The 19661-nt window shown below is 47.8% G+C and overlaps 2 protein-coding genes across 4 annotated transcripts in view; both read right to left on the reverse strand.

The window, feature by feature from the left end:
* POM121C (POM121 transmembrane nucleoporin C) overlaps window positions 1-17786 on the reverse strand; it is a 74098-nt gene extending 56312 nt beyond the window's left edge. Inside the window, exon 1 of the mRNA XM_079943695.1 lies at window positions 17783-17786. The gene's annotated coding sequence lies outside the window, so the exon portion shown is untranslated. The remainder of the gene's footprint in view (window positions 1-17782) is intronic.
* Window positions 1-19661, reverse strand: part of HIP1 (huntingtin interacting protein 1) — a 153117-nt gene that overhangs the window by 8071 nt on the left and 125385 nt on the right. For all 3 annotated transcript variants that reach the window (XM_079943700.1, XM_079943699.1, XM_079943701.1), the window contains 16 exons: window positions 19464-19561; window positions 19028-19100; window positions 18274-18457; window positions 17659-17747; window positions 17169-17285; window positions 16099-16200; window positions 15724-15867; window positions 15138-15273; window positions 13159-13245; window positions 12846-12953; window positions 12628-12764; window positions 10740-10850; window positions 9906-9964; window positions 9411-9504; window positions 1696-1796; window positions 906-1011 (listed from right to left, as the gene is read on the reverse strand). In XM_079943700.1, the coding sequence (XP_079799826.1) occupies window positions 906-1011; window positions 1696-1796; window positions 9411-9504; window positions 9906-9964; window positions 10740-10850; window positions 12628-12764; window positions 12846-12953; window positions 13159-13245; window positions 15138-15273; window positions 15724-15867; window positions 16099-16200; window positions 17169-17285; window positions 17659-17747; window positions 18274-18457; window positions 19028-19100; window positions 19464-19561 (1746 nt within the window). The remainder of the gene's footprint in view (window positions 1-905; window positions 1012-1695; window positions 1797-9410; window positions 9505-9905; window positions 9965-10739; window positions 10851-12627; window positions 12765-12845; window positions 12954-13158; window positions 13246-15137; window positions 15274-15723; window positions 15868-16098; window positions 16201-17168; window positions 17286-17658; window positions 17748-18273; window positions 18458-19027; window positions 19101-19463; window positions 19562-19661) is intronic.

Consider the following 19661-nt stretch of genomic DNA (forward strand, 5'->3'; position numbering starts at 1 on the left):
AGCCCTGGTGTTCAAGAAGATCCCACATGTCGTGGAGCAACTAACTAAGCCCGTGTGCCACAACTACCTAGCCTGCGCTCTACAGCCTGCAAGCCACAACTACTGAAGCCGCGAGCCACAACTACTGAAGCCCACGAACCACAACTACTGGAGCCCGCGAGCCACAACTACTGAAGCCCGTGTGCCTAGAGCCTGTGCTCCACAACAAGAGAAGCCACTGCAATGAGAAGCCCGCGCACTGCAACGAAGAGTAGCCCCGGCTCGCTGCAACTAGAGGAAGCCTGCACTCAGCAACGAAGACCCAACACAGCCAAAAATAATAAATAAATTAAACAAATAAATTAAAAACAAAATCATTCCTGGCTTATTTACTTGGTGGCCTCGAACTCTAGCTTTATCACTATTTTGGGACAACAATAAATAAGAACAGTAAAAGAACACTCCCTGGGGAACTCTACAACTCATGGAAGGATTTTGGTGACGAGCTTTGCATTAGGATTAGCTGGGGCAATGGTTCAAATCTGGACCCTTTTGAAGAGAGGCAGACATTAATTGTGGAACTTCAGAGCCAAGCCAGGTAACCAGCTTACTGGGCCGGCATTTTCCTTATTTGAGCGCTCCTTGAACGTACGATTGCTCATCAGAGGTTGGCATGGCTGGACACGTAAAGGCCACTTGCAATAAAAATGATGAAGACAAAAGGCATGCACGTGGAGAGGTGGGTTAGAGGGGCTCCCTGCCGAAAGGCTTTTAGGGGACCCTTGGAGACAGAATTTTTATCTGGGACTCAACCTACCTGGATACTGGATAAATAATCAGTTCTTGGGGCCAGTGCCATGGTCCAGGTATATTTTCTAACCCAGTCAGAACTTACAGTGTCCTGGGGAGCCCAACACAGGTCCTACCTTGGATGCGGCCACAAGCTGGGCGGTGCTAGCAGCAATTTCATGCGAGCAGACCATCAGCTCCTCAAATTTCCCTCGGCCTTGTACCACTAGATCAGCTGCATCCCTGATAGTCAGGTGAGAACCAGATGGGTTATGAAACTGACAGCTGCAACCTCTAATGACCTCACCTTTAGACCACGCCCATCACCCTGGCAGACAGGGAGCTCAGCCAGCCTGCCCCACCCCCCGTGTTGCTCCAGGAGACCTAGACTCCTTTTTTTTTTGAAATTAATTTTTTTTATACAGCAGGTTCTTATTAGTTATCTATTTTATACATATTAGTGTATACATGTCAATCCCAATCACCCAATTCATCCCACCACCACCACCCCCCGCTTTCCCCCCTCGGTGTCCATACATTTGTTCTCTACATCTGTGTCTCTATTTCTGCCTTGCAAACCGGTTCATCTGTACCATTTTTCTAGATTCCACATATATGCGTTAATATACAATATTTGTTTTTCTCTTTCTGACTTACTTCACTCTGTATGACAGTCTCTAGGACCATCCATGTCTCTACAAATGACCCAGTTTCGTTCCTTTTTATGGCTGAGTAATATTCCATTGTATATATGTACCACATCTTCTTTATATTCAGACCCAGACTCCCTTTGAAACTTTCAGTCCTATTAACTTCCCTATCAACAGTTCATTTCTAGGGGGCAGATTCTTCCCCTTAGTTGTTCTCTGGGGTGGATCATTGGAAAGCAGGGTGAAGTGAGGAGCCTTGGGATGGATGGATACTTACACCATGACAGTGGCTCCCCAGCCCACAGCTTTAGAGGCCGAGATAAGTCCTTCCGTCCATCGAGAATTCTTGGCATAAAACTCTTTAGGGGATGCTGTACCCTAGGGAAGTGAAAAATACTATTAGCTATCTTTTATCGTGTGCCTACTGTGTGCCAGGTGCTTTTATATATATTATCCCATGCAGTCTTCACAGTAACCCCGAGGGGTGAGCATTATCATTCCCATTTTTTTTTTAACATCTTTATTGGGGTATAATTGCTTTACAATGGTGTGTTAGTTTCTGCTTTATAACAAAGTGAATTAGTCATACATAAACATATGTTCCCATATGTCTTCCCTCTTGCATCTCCCTCCCTCCCACCCTCCCTATCCCACCCCTCCAGGCTGTCACAAAGCACCAAGCCAATATCCCTGTGCCATGCGGCTGCTTCCCACTAGCTATCTACCTTACTACGTTTGTTAGTGTGTATATGTCCATGACTCTCTCTCGCCCTGTCACAGCTCACCCTTCCCCCTCCCCATAACCTCAAGTCCGTTCTATAGGAGGTCTGCGTCTTTATTCCTGCCTTACCCCTAGGTTCTTCATGACATTTTTTTTTCTTAAATTCCATATATATGTGTTAGCATACGGTATTTGTCTTTTTCTTTCTGACTTACTTCACTCTGTATGACAGATTCTAGGTCTATCCACCTCATTACAAATAGCTCAATTTCGTTTCTTTTTATGGCTGAGTAATTATCATTCCCATTTTTAAAGATGAGAAAACTAAAATTCAGAGAGGCAAAAATACTTTCCCTAAGGATATGCAGGAAATAAATGGAAATAAATCCTAGGCTTTTCTGACTCCAAAGCCTGTAGCATTTCTATCACATCCCAATATCTCTATATTGTATATATAAGAATATATATATTATTTATATGTATATACAAATAACTTATGATCTGAGGGGAGTCTAGCCGCTCTCTGTGATTTGCCAAAAGAGGACAGTGAGTACCCAGTGAGTGATTAAAAAAATAATTGCTGAGGGGTGGGGGAGGGAATTGGAGGAAGGGAGACAAAAGGTGTAACTTCCAGTTATAACATAAATAAGTACTAGGGATGTAATGTACAACATGAAAAATATAATGAACACTGCTGTGTGTTATACATGAAAGATACTGAGACTAAATCCTAAGAGTTATCGTCACAAGGAAAAAGCTTGTTTTCTTTCTTTCATTTTGTATCTATAAGAGATGACGGTTGTTCACTAAACTTACTGGGATAATCGCTTCATATGTGTTAAGTCAAAGCATTACGTTGTACACCTTAAACTGATACAGCGCTGTGTGTCAATTATATCTCAATAAAACTGAAAGAAAAATGTAATAATTCCTACTTGGAATTTTAAAATGCTTTTATGCTTCGGAAGTACCAGACAGTCTGAGAATCTACAGATACTCCTTGCTCAGTCCCTCCTTCTATTTTGGGGGCAGAAAACATCACCTCTCGGACTGATAAAAAGCGCCACCAAAGCAGATATAGCTCTGTTCTTTTTTTTTTAATTTAATTTTACTTATTTTTTTATACAGCAGGTTATTAGTCATCAGTTTTATCAACATCAGTGTATACATGTCGATCCCAATCGCTCAATTCATCACACCACCATCCCCACTCTCCCACAGCTTTCCCGCCTTGGTGTCCATATGTTTGTTCTCTACATGTGTCTCAACTTCTGCCCTGCAAACCGGTTCATCTGTACCATTTTTCTAGGTTCCACATATTGCGTTAATATACGATATTTGTTTTTCTCTTTCTGACTTACTTCACCCTGTATGACAGTCTCTAGATCCATCCACGTCTCAACAAATGACCCAATTTCGTTCCTTTTTATGGCTGAGTAACATTCCATTGTATATATATACCACAACTTCTTTATCCATTTGTCTGTCGATGGGCATTTAGGTTGCTTCCATGACTTGGCTATTGTAAATAGTGCTGCAAAGAACACTGGGGTGCATGTGTGTTTTTGAATGATGGTTTTCTCTGGGTATATGCCCAGTAGTGGGATCACTGGATCATATGGTAATTCTACTTTTAGTTTTTTTTTTTTGTTTTTTTTTTTTGCTGTATTTGGGCCTCTCTCTGTTGTGGCGTCTCCCGTTGCGGAGCACAAGCTCTGGACGCGCAGGCTCAGCGGCCATGGCCCACAGGCCCAGCCGCTCCGCGGCATGTGGGATCTTCCCGGACCGGGGCACGAACCCATGTCCCCTGCATCGGCAGGCGGACTCTCAACCACTGCACCACCAGGCAAGCCCCTACTTTTAGTTTTTTAAGGAACGTCCATACTGTTCTCCATAGTGGCTGCATCAATTTACATTCTCACCAACAGTGCAAGAGGGTTCCCTTTTCTCCATACCCTCTCCAGCATTTGATGTTTGTAGACTTTTTGATGATGCCCATTCTGACTGGTGTGAGGTGATACCTCATTGTAGTTTTGATTTGCATTTCGCTCATAATTAGTGATGTTGAGCAGTTTTTCATGTGCTTCTTGGCCACCTGTATGTCTTCTTTGGAGAAATGTCTATTTAGGTCTTCTGCCCATTTTTGGATTTGGTTGTTTCTTTAATAATGAGCTGCATGAGCTGTTTACATATTTTAGAGATTAATCCTTTGTCCGTTGATTCGTTTGCAAATATTTTCTCCCATTCTGAGGGTTGTCTTTTGGTCTTGTTTATGGTTTCCTTTGCTGTGCGAAAGCTTTGAAGTTTCATTAGGTCCCATTTGTTTATTTTTGCTTTTATTTCCATTACTCTAGGAGGTGGATCAAAAAAAGATCTTGCTGTGATTTATGTCAAAGAGTGTTCTTCCTATGTTTTCCTCTAAGAGTTTTATAGGGTCTGGTCTTACATTTAGGTCTCTAATCCATTTTGAGTTTATTTTTGTGTATGGTGTTAGGGAGTGTTCTAATTTCATTCTTTTACATGTAGCTGTCCAGTTTTCCCAGCAACACTTATTGAAGAGAATGTCTTTTCTCCATTGTATATCCTTGCCTCCTTTGTCATAGATTAATTGACCACAGGTGTGTGAGTTTATCTCTGGGCTTTCTATCTTGTTCCATTGATCTATGTTTCTGTTTTTGTGCCAGTACCATATTGTTTTGGTTACTGTAGCTTTGTAGTATAGTCTTAAGTTGGGGAATCTGATTCCTCCAGCTCCGTTTTTTTCCCTCAAGACTGCTTTGGCTATTCAGGGTCTTTTGTGTCTCCATACAAATTTTGATTTTTTGTTCTAGTTCCCTAAAAAATGCCATTGATAATTTGACAGGGATTGCATTGAATCTGTAGATTGCTTTGGGTAGTATAGTCATTTTCACAATATTGATCCTTCCAATCCAAGAACATGGTATATCTCTCCATCTGTTGGTATCATCTTGAATTTCTTTCATCAGTGTCTTATAGTTTTCTGCATACAGGACTTTTGTGTTTATTCATACAAAATAAACCTAGATAGGTTTATTCCTAGGTATTTTATCCTTTTTGTTGCAATGGTAAATGGGAGTGTTTTCTTATTTACTCTTTCAGATTTTTCATCATTAGTGTATAGGAATGCAAGAGCTTTCTGTGCATTAATTTTGTATCCTGCAACTTTCCCAAATTCATTGATTAGCTCTAGTAGTTTTCTGGTGACATCTTTAGGATTCTCTATGTATAGTATCACGTCATCTGCAAACTGTGACAGTTTTACTTCTCCTTTTCCAATTTGTATTACTTTTATTTCTTTTTCTTCTCTGATTGCCGTGGCTAGGACTTCCAAAACTATGTTGAATAATAGTGGTGAGAGTGGACATCCTTGTCTTGTTCCTGATCTTAGAGGAAATGCTTTCAGTTCTTCACCATTGAGAATGATGTTTGCTGTGGGTTTGTCATATGTGGCCTTTATTATGTTGAGGTAGGTTCCCTCTATGCCCACTTTCTGGAGAGTTTTTATCATAAATGGGTGTTGAATTTTGTCAAAAACTTTTTCTGCATCTATTGAGATGATCATATGATTTTTATTCTTCAGTTTGTTAATATGGTGTATCACATTGATTGATTAGCGTATATTGAAGAATCCTTGCATCCCTGGGATAAATCCCACTTGATCATGGCGTATGATCCTTTTAATGTGTTGTTGGATTCTGTTTGCTAGTATTTTGTTGAGGATATTTGCATCTATATTCATCAGTGCTATTGGTCTGTAATTTTCTTTTTTTGTAGTATCTTTGTTTGGTTTTGGTATCAGGGTGATGGTTGCCTCACAGAATGAGTTTGGGAGTGTTCCTTCCTCTGCAATTTTTTGGAAGAGTTTGAGCAGGATGGGTGTTAGCTCTTCTCTAAATGTTTGATAGAATTTACCTGTGAAGCCATCTGGTCCTGGACTTTTGTTTGTTGGAAGATTTTTATTCACAGTTTCAGTTTCATTACCTGTGATTGGTCTGTTCATATTTTCTATTTCTTCCTGGTTCACTCTTGGAAGGTTATACCTTTCTAAGAATTTGTCCATTTCTTCTAGGTTGTCCATTTTATTGGCATAGAGTTGCTTGTAGTAGTCTCTTAGGATGCTTTGTATTTCTGCGGTGTCTGTTGTAACTTCTCCATTTTCATTTCTAATTTTATTGATTTGAGTCCTCTCCCTCTTTTTCTTGATGAGTCTGGCTAATGGTTTATCAATTTTGTTTATCTTCTCAAAGAACCAGCTTTTAGTTTTACTGATCTTTGCTACTGTTTTCTTTGTTTCTCTTTCATTTATTCCTGCTGTGATCTTTATGATTTCTTTCCTTCTGCTAACTTTGGGTTTTGTTTGTTCTTATTTCTCTAGTTTCTTTAGGTGTAAGGTTAGATTATTTGAGATTTTTCTTGTTTCTTGAGATAGGCTTGTATAGCTATAAACTTCCCTCTTAGAACTGGTTTTGCTGCATCCCATAGGTTTTGTATCATCCTGTTTTCATTGTCATTTGTCTCTAGGTATTTTTTGATTTCCTCTTTGATTTCTTCAGTGATCTCTTGGTTATGTAGTAATGTATTGTTTAGCTTCCATGTGCTTGCGTTTTTTACGTTTTTTTTTTCCTTGTAATTCATTTCTAATCTCATAGCATAATGGTCAGAAAAGATGCTTGATATGATTTCAATTTTCTTAAATTTACTGAGGCTTGATTTGTGACTCAAGATGTGATCTATCCTGGAGAATGTTCCATGCACACTTGAGAAGAAATTGTAATCTGCTGTTTTTGGATGGAATGTCCTATAAATATCAACTAAATCTATCTGGTCTATTGTGTCATTTAAAGCTTCTGTTTCCTTATTTATTTTCTGTTTGGATGATCTGTCCATTGGTGTAAGTGAGGTGTTAAAGTCCCCCACTATTATTGTGTTACTGTCAATTTCCTCTTTTATAGCTGTTAGCAGTTGCCTTATGTATTGAGGTGCTCCTGTGTTGGGTGCATATATATTTATAATTGTTATCTCTTCTTCTTGGATTGATCCCTTGATCATTATGTAGTGTCATTCCTTGTCTCTTGTAACATTCTTTATTTTAAAGTCTATTTTATCTGATATGAGTATTGCTACTCCAGCTTTCTTTTGATTTCCATTTGCATGGAGTATCTTTTTCCCTCCCCTCACTTTCAGTCTGTATGTGTCCCTAGGTCTGAAGTGGGTCTCTTGTACAGAGCATATATATGGGTCTTGTTTTTGTATCCATTCATGAAGCCTGTGTCTTTTGGTTGGAGCATTTAATCCATTCACGTTTAAGGTAATTATCGATATGTATGTTCCTATGACCATTTTCTTAATTGTTTTGGGTTTGTGTTTGTAGGTCCTTTTCTTCTCTTGTGTTTCCCACTTAGAGAAGTTCCTTTAGCATTTGTTGTAGAGCTGTTCCTTCATCTGGTACATAGCCCTCTGCCTTTTCTGCCTTTTCATCTTGTCTATGTTTCTGTGAATGTGGTTTTTGTTCCACAGGCTGCAGGATTGTAGTTCTTCTTGCTTCTGCTGTCTGCCCTCTGGTGGATGAGGCTATCTAAGAGGCTTGTGCAGGTTCCCTGATGGGAGGGACTGGTGGTGGGTAGAGCTGGGTGTTGCTCTGGTGGGCAGAGCTCAGTAGAACTTTAATCTGCTTGACTGCTGATAGGTGAGGCTGGGTTCCCTCCCTGTTGGTTGTTTGGCCTGAGGTGACCCAACATTGGAGCCTGCCTGGGCTCTTTGGTGGGGCTAATGACAGACTCTGGGAGGGCTCACGCCAAGGAGTACTTCCCAGAACATCTGCTGCCAGTGTCCTTGTCCCCATGGTGAGCCACAGCCACCCCCCGCCTCTGCAGGAGACCCTCCAACACTACCAAGTAGGTCTGGTTCCGTCTCGCCTGGGGTCACTGCTCCTTCCCCTGGGTCCTGACGTGCACACTACTTTGTGTGTGGCCTCCAAGAGTGGAGTCTCTGTTTTGCCCAGTCCTGTCAAAGTCCTGCAGTCAAATCCCACTAGGCTTCAAAGTCTGATTCTCTAGGAATTCCTCCTCCCGTTGCCAGACCCTCAGGTTGGGAAGCCTGACGTGGGGCTCAGAACCTTCACTCCAGTGGGTGGACTTCTGTGGTATAAGTGTTCTCCAGTCTGTGAGTCAGCCACCCAGCAGTTATGGGATTTGATTTTACTGTGATTGCGCTCCTCCTACCGTCTCACTGTGGCTTCTCCTTTGTCTTTGGATGTGGGGTATCTTTTCTGGTGAGTTCCAGTGTCTTCCTGTCAATGATTGTCCAGCAGCTAGTTGTGATTCTGGTGTTCTCACAAGAGGGAGTGAGAGCACGTCCTTCTACTCCACCATACATTTATGATGAGCCAGATACATTTCACTCATCAAAATATTAAACAATTCTGGAACCTGAGAAATTCAAACTCCGGGTGCTGGCAGATTTCACTTTTGATGAGACCCTGCTTCCTTGAAGGCTGGCAGTCATTTCACTGTAACATCACGTGGTAAACGGTATAGCTTCGTTCTTTATAGGATTGTTTTTAGGCTCATAGCCCCCTCTCTGGACCTTTGTCTCCTGAGCTGCAGCCACACACGGGCACATGAGAAAGGAAAAAAGAGGCTGATGACGCCAGCAAAGGAGCAAGAAAACGGAAGTGATGATGTCAACAAGGGACGGAGGCAGAGTCTGTCTGAATCACTGCGAGTTAACTGCTGTTGGAAAGAGACATGGCAGGGACTTCCCCAGCAGTCCGGTGGTTAAGACCCTGCGCTTCCACTGCAGGGGGTGCGGGTTTGATCCCTGGTAGGGGAACTAAGATCCCGCATGCACAGAAAGAGACATGGGCAGAGCCCACAGTGGAGAGTCAGCACCAGGTTGGCATTTCTGATTTGCCTGGTTTTAAAAGTCCTCACTCCCTCCTCCGAGAGTCCAGACTTGCAATGCACACTGGGCTTCCATGGCAGGTTCCAGTGACATCCACTGGGGTGAATGAGCCTGCCGCTGGAGGCTCTGGCCGACTGCCCTCCGGGGACCTGGCCATGCCCCAGCTTCTTTCCATAGCATTTGTTGACGTCCATGGGAGTGGCAGCTGTGCCCTCAGGTGGACACATATGGCTGGACGGCAGCACACCTAGACCTCACTGAATGTGTATCGAGTAGACTCCACCTCTCACTGAGCTGGGAATCAGTAACCGATGTTTGCTCTGTCTAGGGCCCTCACCCATGCTTACCCGGCCACTCTCCACTATCTCTCTCTGGAGCTCCTTTGAGGCCACGATCAGGACCTTAATAGCCTGCATTAGGCTGGTACAGGAGCCAAGGATCCTGCAACAAGCAAAAACAACAACAAAAAAGTCAGGGACACAAAACAGCGACCAAAAACAATGCGGAAGACTTGTTTTCTTTTTCTCTCCTGAACACACGCAAACTTGGGATGGGAAAAAAGGCAGGGAATATTCTGGAGGTGAAGCTCTGAAGGAAAGGGGGGTGAGAGAGGAGACTTGATTGTGGATCTTCTTCATAAGGAATAGGTAAGTAGTGACTCTTGGGGTTTCTTTCCCCTATAATGCAATATTGATATCATGGTCATCATTAATACTGATATTGACAATTCCATAGACTCAGCCCTTCCCTGTGGTGGCTAAGGTTCTATTCTAATCAGTATGATCCAGTACAGGAAAGACAGATCCTGATCACCTAGGTGTCACCACGCCGCTCAGACTGACCTTTCATTCACCTCCAATTTAACTCCTGTGTCTCCAGCTCGGGATTTGCTGAGCATCTCCTATTAAAAAAGAAGCAGAGTTTCTCAGTACATCACAGGTACTGAGAACCCACTGGTGTCCTGCTACACCTGGGGTCCAACATCCTGCAGTAGCTGAGAAACCTAGAAGTGCCCACCCATGTCCTCGTGAGAGTCAGGAAAAGAACCCAGACCTCCGGTCTATTCAGTGGGAGGCAGCTGGAGCTATAGTCTGTGTCTTGACATTTTGGCACCTGGGCTGATGTGCACAGAACTCTGAGAGCTACGGCACCAGCCAACAGGGGCAGCTGCTACCAGGTCCTCGAGGCAGGCAGCACACCAAGGCAGATGGCCTGAGTCTTCCATCAAAGGAGTAACATGTGACCTTTCCAATGGTGCCCGCTCAGCTTTTCCCTGAGACAACAGTTACCGTTGGTTTACTGAGTGCCTGGCACCGAGATCCATGTGCATTACCTCACTGAGCTCTTTACAACACCCCTGTGAGGAAGGTACTGTTATCATCACCATCATATAGAAAAGGAATCCGAATCTTAGCGGGGTTAACGTAACTCAGCGGTCAGTCTGGAGCTTGAATGTAGGATGGCCTGACACCGAAGTATGTGATCCTTGAGGAAACTGCTCATCTTCCCTTGGAGAACTTTCTATTTTCTGTAACTCAGAGACCCCAGGGGATTTGGGTTTTGGTTTGTTTTATAGGGGGCTCTGCAGAGAACCGCTAAGATATATCCAGCGGGCAATGTTGCCAAAAGGTAGTTGCACAGCATCACCTTAGGTGATCCTGCAGAGACTTTCATACCTCTATTCTGGCCGTAGCGGTTTCAATGGCAGCAGAAGTGGCAGCCATCTCTTTGTCCACCAGGTCCCCCAGTTCCTCCTGTTTGATGTCCAGGCCTCTGGGCAGGAGCTCCTGTGAACAGCATCATGAAGGCGGAAATGACCCTTTGACCTCCTCTCTACCCTCCCGTGGTGGACAGGTAACCCCCACATGACGGCAGAAGGTAGGAGGGTCCCACCACGTAACACACTTCTGCACGCTGTGGTGGGACTTGTCTGGAACTCTCTACCACATGAGCTCTGCAACTCCACACTCCTCCCACCTCTATTCTCACTCAGAACCCACCTCTTTCCAGAAGGCCATCCCTGTTGAACCCCACACAAGGCCATTCAGTTGCAGCTGCTCAGACCCTGACCCCACCATTGTGCAGCAGTGACTGTATTTGCTGCTTGGGAGGTACTTTAAAAACACCTTCAGGGCTTCCCTGGTGGTGCAGTGGTTAAGAATCCACCTGCCAATGCAGGGGACACGGGTTCGAGCCCTGGTCCGGGAAGATCCCACGTGCCGCGGAGCAACTAAGCCCGTGCACCACAACTACTGAGCCTGCACTCTAGAGCCCGCGAGCCAAAACTACTGGGCCCACGTGCTACAACTACTGAAGCCCATGCACCTAGAGCCCATGCTCCGCAACAAGAGAAGCCACAGCGATGAGAAGCCTGAGCACTGCAACGAAGAGTAGCCCCCCGCTCGCCGCAACTAGAGAAAGCCTGCGTGCAGCAACGAAGACCCAATGCAGCCAAAAATAAAATAAATAAAATAAATAAATTAAAAAAAAATTCAGATGAGGGAATTCCCTGGCGGTCCAGTGGTTAGGACTCTGTGCTTTCATTGCCATGGGTTGGATCCCTGGTCAGCGAACTAAGACCCTGCAAGCCACTTGGCGGAGTTTGAATGAGAGATGATGAGGATATGATCTCTGGCCCTGGTCTCTTCCTTCTCTGAATTTATCATTCCCACTATTTTAGGTGGTAATATTCCTACTATTCTAGGAATTAAAAGCTGCCTTGCAGTGTACTCCTTAAATAGATCTGTATCACACTGTATAGAAATGGTTGATTTCCAGGACTCCCCGATGGTCCAGTGGTTAAGAATCCACCTTTCAATGCAGGGGACCCAGGTTCAATCCCTGGTCAGGGAACTAAGATCCCACACACCACGGGGCAACTAAGCCCACGTGCCACAACTACTGAGCCTGCGCACTACAACTAGAGAGCCAGTGTGCCACAAACTACAGAGCCCACATGCTCTGGAGCCTGTGTGCCACAACTAGAGAGAAGCCCGCGTGCTGCAACGAAGAGCCCATGTGCCGCAATGAAAGATCCTGCATGCCTCAACGTAGATCCCGCAACTAAGACCCTGCAACTAAGACGCAACGCAGCCAAAAATAAAATAAAAATTAAAAAAGGTTGATTTCTTTATTTTTCTTCCCCAGGGAGACCATACCTTCCCTAGGGGACCTATCTGTCCCTGTAGAACTACACCTGGCACAATTCCCTGTACATAGGTCATACTCACTACATCTTTATTGAGTGAATAAATATATTATTTTCATTTTAGGTGTTACCTGCCCAGCCAGATAAAAACCCTTGAAAACAGGAAAACTGTGCTCATCCTTCATTGACACTGCTTGGCACAGTGATGATCACACAGAAGATTTGTAATTAATATCCAGTGAATTAAATACAACTGGAAAGTCATTCAGAAGGTCAAGTTTTACAGTTCTAACTCTACCTTCCCGAATCAAGTTTAAAGTACAGAAAGAACTGGCTTAGAACATCACTGATCCCTGAAGAAATCCCCAGCACTCATACCAAAACACGACATTCCCCAGGGATATCACTGATGATACCTCGCCGATGGCTGTGATCCTGGTGAGGCAGCTCCTCATGGCTGTGCTGTCGGCACTCTCGACGATTCCTTCTTCCTCCAGGAAAGACAGATAGGTGAGGGTCTCCCTGCCATACTGCTTACAGGCCTCGGTCAGAGCTGCAGAGGCAAGGCGACAGAGACTTTTAAAGGCCCCCTGCTCCCCGTGCCGTGGTGGTGGCCCCTCACCCTGGTACTTACAGTCGGCAGGCTCCGGCGGGGCTCTAAGGCAGGTGGTGCTGCCATGAACAATGGTGTCACTGGTCAAGTGGGCCAGGAGGGTTACCGAGTGCAGAAGCCCACTGATAGCTGCCAGGAGTTTAAAGGAAACTTTCTCAGTCCTGCTGGAGGGGGAGGGCGGTCACTTTCATACCTCCTTCCTCCCCGCTTTGCAGGTTAGACACACACACTCCTTTCTGGGTGCCTAGGAAATGGTCACCATTGCCACGTTCCAGCGTCTCGGATCCCTGCCCAGCTGTCACTAGTGACAGACCCTCTCCTTCACCTCTCTTACCTTCTGGGCAGGCCAGATACTGGCTCCAGCATTTTTCCAGTTGCTCGATGCAGCTGGAAACGGACCTGACCTTGGAGAGTAGGTGATCTGTGAGAGGGAAGACAGGGCAAAGTCAGAGTCAGAGCTGTCTCAGCTCACTTCATCCTTGTTAGTTAAGCTGCCTGACAGATGACCTTCCCAGTGGGGGGCCCCAGCCCTGCAGGAGCTTCCCTAAGAAGGGGGAGGGAGGAGAGATCGATGGCTATGCTGGTACGTGATTCTCTTACTGTAGCTTCAAAGGCTGTACTTCTGAGGCTACCTGGTCCTTTAGCCAAGAACCACGGCAATGGCATCACGGTCTAGCTTCTGCCCCTCATTTCCCATCACTGCCACTGAATCAAATCCAGGCCTTCCTGTTAAGTGTTTCAAGGCCCTTGGACTCCCATTACTCTTGGGCTCAGACCCCTGGCTCCCCGTTCTGCCCACAACACCGTCATTCCCACTGCTGTGCCTCTGTGCACTGGTCCACGGAGACTGAATCGCACGCACAGGAGTTAAAAGTAGGGGCTCTTGCGTCTCGTGGCATACGTGTTGTAGCTCCTGGCTCTATCACTACTGGCTGTGTTCTCAGGCCACATGCGCCTGCTTCCTCATCCGACAAAGGAGGAATAATAGTACCACCTCCTGGCATCACAGTGAGGGTTGCTGGGCCAAGGCACATAAAGCGCTTAGAATCGTGCCTGGCATATTGCAAGCACTCGGTAAATGTCAGCCGTTTTTATGATTATTATTCCCCACTCTTCTTCCTCTCCATGGCTTTATGTCTCTCCTCTTCCTCCAAAACCCAGCTCATACCATCTCTTGTGGAATCTGCCCACAGCTGCCCCATGTCCTGGTGTTCTCGCAGTAAATGAGGTACCCAGTGTGCTACTTCATTTGCAACTGTTGGATTTCCCTACAGACGGGTTCCCCACTGAACAAGATATCACAGTCCTTCTTGAAACACTTCACCAAATCGAGACCTTTCTAGCTGATAATAAAAATCACCCATCAGGGCTGCCCTGGTGGCGCAGTGGTTGAGAGTCCGCCTGCCGATGCAGGGGACACGGGTTCGTGCCCCGGTCCGGGAAGATCCCACATGCCACGGAGCGGCTGGGCTTGTGAGCCATGGCCGCTGAGCCTGCGCTCCGCAACGGGAGAGGCCACAGCAGTGAGAGGCCTGCATACCGCAAAAAAAATAAATAAATAAAATCACCCATCAGCTGTTTCTTCCCGTCTGCCTCGTTCTGAATGGGACCTCTCAAGACCATCAAGTCCCCTCTGCTCGAAAATGAGCTGTAATGAGATCTGTTCACGGCTACGTCCACGACTTCACAAATGCCCCGGGCCTGGATGCTCGCCCATCTACTGTGCACCAGGGCCCTCCTCTCATCACGGGGCTCCTGACTTCACCATATGCCCTGAGGACTCTGGGGCACGCAGAGTGGGCCCTTGCTCACGCCCGTGACCCTGTGGGGATTTTATCGTTTCTGCCTCTCCACGCTTAAGGATGATGACTCCCTGTCTAGATTTGAAGCTCATGGCAGCCACCTCTGGATTCAGACCACACTGTTCTCCTTAGAGACACAGAGGCCTGTCTGTTCCTCCTCCTCCCGGCATTCAGAATTGTTACCAGGCCTCGGCTCCCAGGATGCATTTCATCAGCGTGATCCACGACCAAAGCAGTAGTTATCACACCCGGGGCGGGGGAGGGGTGAGAGCTGGGGGGGGTGGGGGGGTTTAGAAGACACTACTGCGCAGGCCCTGTGCTGCAGAGCTGCCGACTGAATAGAAATTAGGCGTGGTGGGGGGGGGGGGGCCCTGGGCATCCCCAGGTGATCCTGACATGCAGCTGGGCTGGGAACCCCTGAGATCAGGGTCTCACGGGATTCAAGGCCAACGCCGAAGAGCACTGGGCTGTAAGGATCCGGCACCTGCAAGCCGGGCAAGGGGAAGGGCACCTGCAGATCCGGCACAGCTGAAGAGAGCGGGCTCCTCAAACCGCCTCAGGGCCTCCTGCACCACCTGCTCGGCAGCCCTCCTCGACTCCGCCAGAAGCATTTTTCGCTGGTCCTTCGCGAGCCGGCCTACAGATTCCTAGGGATGGTCCAGGGAAGTGAGAGTCGGCCATAGGCCCCCGAATGAGCCTCCATGCAGCACCCACCTGTGACACAGCTGGGACTCCTGGAACCTTAGCTCGAGCTGCTGCTAATGAGGCCGAAGCCAGTTAGCTTGACACAGAGAAAAAGCCTTTTTAACTCTGTCCACAGGTGTGTGCCCCCGAGCACAGGAGGCTGTGGGGATGGACCACGGCAGCCCGGCCTCCACCCTTGGGGAGAGAGTGCCAGGTGCATCCCTTCTCATCTGCTCTGTGTGCAGCACAGGGCACACTGGCATTAGGAGCTACGCCCGCAGAATATTCGCCTTCGCGATCCAGCTGAAGGCCCCAAACCCCTTTCACAGCCCCCCTGCCTCCACGCATACACTGCCGAGGCCCATGACTATGAAATTGGACTTGGTCAGCCCCAGTGGGCGTCCGTTACTTGCCTCTGTGCTGGACAGTTTGATCTGGGTGTATTCCAACTGTTGCCGAAGAGCGGACAGTTCCTCCTCTCGACAAGCCATGGCTTCCACCAGGCCGCCCCGCTCCTTCTCCAGCTCGGCGATCTGGGCGGTCCATTTCGCTTCTGACTGCAGGGCGACCGAGTGGGAAGAGGGAGTTGCTGGGAGAATTAAACTGTCCCCTTTCCAGAGGTCCACACCCACCACCAGGCCACAAGGAATCTGCCCCTTCCCAAGGACACACTGCTCCCAGATGGGACCAAGGTGGGCCATGTGCTCATGGTGATGGATGCCGGGTGCCAGCAACACCAAAGCCAGAGATGGAGAAGAATGAGGAAGGGAAAGACAGGTGACGCTTACCTGGGCAGAACTTTCCAGGCTGCCTTGGACAATCTGGAGTTCCTGTTTGCTGGTGGCAAGTTCTTGCTTCAAACTCTCTAGTACTTCCGTCTGTTCTTGAGTCTGAAAGAGAAGAAATGCAGGAGCGCTCCCACCTGGGTGGTGGTTTCACGGGATAAACACGTGTAAAAATTCCCAGGCTATACTTGTGAGATTTGTATACTTTTATACCCTGACATAAAGCAGGGGGAAGGTGAGAGCTCAGAATGTACCAAAATTTTTTTTTCCAGCTTCAGGAAATGTCAAGGGCGGGGGTGGGGTGGGGGGTGGGGAGTTTTAGGGACATTTCCCAAATGTCATGCTTGAGCCCATAATACTAATTAAAGCAGAACGAGATCTTTAATTCAGGCATCCCAACACCCAGTAGGTATAATGCTGACTCACCCCATCTCACCGTCTTGAAACAATTTCCCTTCTTTGATTTCTAAGTGGTGTTTTTCAAAGAGCGGGTTGTGACCCACGAGTAAGAATTCACAGCTAACATTTTTAAAAGAACGCAGTAAACAGAGCTTCCCCCACAAAAAAAATCCACACGCATTCACATAATAAGGATGAGTATTGCTCTGTGAAACTTTGATTTCCATCAGATGTATTTTTCACTTGGGTCACAGGAGAGCGTGAAAGCCACTACTCTAAGTGTAAGGCGTTCCATTTTATCCACCCGACATCTCTTTACTCCAATCGGACCTGCCGCCAACCCCATCCCAACTCACGGGAGTTCTGGCTGTGGGTCTTTATGAATGCCACTCCTCTCTGACATCCACCTGCTTCCACTTCAAAACCTCCTCAAGACTCGTCCTAGCTGATGAGCCCCACTCAACTTCAGACCCTTCATCACGTCATGCCTCTAACCCCTTACACATGGGTAACCACGTCCTGTCCTGTACGGTCCCTTGTCACCCTCCCACAGGGCTCTACCTGCTCGTGAAGCAGACGACGAGGTCTTTCAATCTGTGCAGTGCTCAAGGCCCACCTCCATCTCGGACAGACACCCTCCCCCCCACCAATTCCCACCTACTTCTTCTACTCACCTTCCGCTGGGCCTGGTCGCTTACGCGCTGGAAAGAATCCTCTAGCTCTTTTTTCTCTCGTTCCAAATCCACTTGGGCTTGTCTGGCCACGGACACCTGTTTGGTCACCTCTGCATTCTGTAAGAGAAGCACAGTGTCTTGAACTAGCGTATCTCCAGCACAAAGGCCATCTTCCTTCCGGAAGAAATGACGCCGTTCAGACCTTGGGTGCCCTAGAGTCGGACACAGACATCACTTTCCCACCTAGAAGGAAGCTGTCACCTTCAGATGCTCAACTCTCAACTATTTGCCAAAATGATAAAGATGGGGGATAATGCTAATGCTAGTGGGGCTGGCACCTAAGGTGGAGCTCGAGATACAGGAGGCCAGGGAGCTGCAGTTTCCAAGAAACGGCGGGGGCGCCAGCCCTGGAGAAGCCACGTGGCGTAAGTCACCGTCTCCTCCGTGCAGCGGGGCCTGCGCGTGCCGATGGGGGCGGTGAGGGTCCTACCTTCCGCAGCAGGTCGGCGTGGTTCTGCACCAGCTCGCTGTACTTCTCCTTTAGCTTGCTGTAGCGCTGCTCGTTGGCTTGGGCTTTCCCTGTATCGTCAAGGACCAAGGTGAGGGGTCTGCACTGGTGGGGACCCTCTGCCCTCCTTCCAATAAGCCAGAACCCCTAGAAGATCGTCCCTCCTTTTCACAAGCATATATACCTCCTTCTCCCTCAAAACCCCTACTGAAATAAAGTCCCCTGGGAGGTCTTCTTTAATGAAGAATTCACCTAATTCAAATCCCTTCACTGATACATGCCTTGAGCATTTCATGCTCGGCATTTACTTTATCAGGGTTTTTGGCTTTTATGCCACGAATTTTCTTAGGCTCCCTCTCCTTCGTCATCCTCTGTAGCCCCATCTCCGTGTTCGCAGCAGGGCCTCAAGTGGGGCTCTCAACCTGCCCGACACCGATCTGCCCTTCTGACTGGTGACACTGGCATTCACGACGGCCTCCCGGACAGACTCGAGGCGGGGGCTCTGGCGCCTGGCCTCAACCTCCATCCGGGGTCTCACTGGGCTCCGCCCTCCCCGGCCCCACCCTCACGCCCAGCCCGGTGCCAGCCGCCGCTCACTCTCGATCTCCGTCAGGCTCCGCTGAGCCTTCTCCGTGTCCTCTCGCTTCTTCTTGAGCTCGTCCAGCTCGGCCCGTTGGAACTCGCTGTCGTCGGCCGCCTGCTGCCGCAGGTGCTGCTGCTCGGCCAGCTCGGCCTCCAGCTCGCTGATGCGGCCCTTCAGCTGCAGCATGGCTCGATGGCTCTGCGGGAGGGCCCGGGGATGAGCGCTGGGCGGGCCGAGCGGGGTCGACCTGCCACGTCTCCAGCGCCGACCACATCAACACCTGGGTCTTCCTAAGAGGCCCACTCCCAAGGCCTCACGAGAGTGGAGGCTTCTGGTCACTACAAGCCACCCCCCAGCCACAACAGGGGGTGACGGCAGGGGAGTTCTGGTCCTGTTAGAGGGGCCTGGGAGCCGTGATGGACCAGCTGGCATGAAGGAGAGGACATTTGCCGGTCCCAGGGTAAAGCCTCCGCACCAGACACTGCAAAGTGCCAGCAGAGCTACAAGTCAAACCTTCTCGTCGCCAAGTGAGAAGAGCAGGTCTCTCACCGCACAGCTTCACAGCCAGCTGGTGATCACAACTATCTCCCACTATCACAGGGCCCCTGGAGCGCGGCTTAAATGCTGCTCTCAAGGGTTAAGTGCACTGGAAATGCATAACGACCTGGTCAAGATGTGGCCCAACAAGGGTGGATGTGAAGCAAATTTAATATTAAAAGCTGTCATGTTCCGGTGAAGCCCAGACGCAGATCAGAGCCTAGCTCATACCTCAGTCTTCATGTTTTCCAGCTGTGCTTTCAGCCCACTGATCTCTCTGTACAGTTGATCAATTAAGTGATCCCTAGGAACAGAAGGACAGCAAGTTTGCTTCCACTGTGCTTCTATCCCTTCCCTTTTAAATGCGAGCTAGGAGACCCAGGGAGGAGGTTAAAAGTCGATGTTAATTTGGGAACAGTTCTTTGAAATCCTGTAAGTTATACGCTAAGACTGTCAGCGTTTCCAGATACTAATCTACCACCCACAGGTCCATGGGTATTTCAGCCTCATTCGATTTTCCTCTGGGATTTTAAAGGGGCCAGTATTCGAAGGTCAAGACATTTACCGAAGAAGCCCAAGAATTCCTCTTTGGTTGGGTGTGGCAAGTGAGATCACGGCTTAACTTAGCTTTTGTACCATGTGCTTTAACTCCACAGCCCGGACTCACTTCTCGTCCTTGTTCACGCCATTCTGACTGTTGAAATTGAAGGGATCACTGCTGGAGGAGCTGCCAAAGATGTCATCGAACTTGCTGTCGTATGAATTCTGCGGCAACCAGAAAGGAGTAAGGACAAGGTTAGAGACCCAGAGAGGTCAGCGTGGGTCTCACGAGTGACACGTGGGAACGGATACTTTCTTAATCTGG

This window comes from Stenella coeruleoalba (assembly GCF_951394435.1).
Source record: "Stenella coeruleoalba genome assembly, chromosome: 15".
Classification (NCBI taxonomy): Eukaryota; Metazoa; Chordata; class Mammalia; order Artiodactyla; family Delphinidae; genus Stenella; species Stenella coeruleoalba.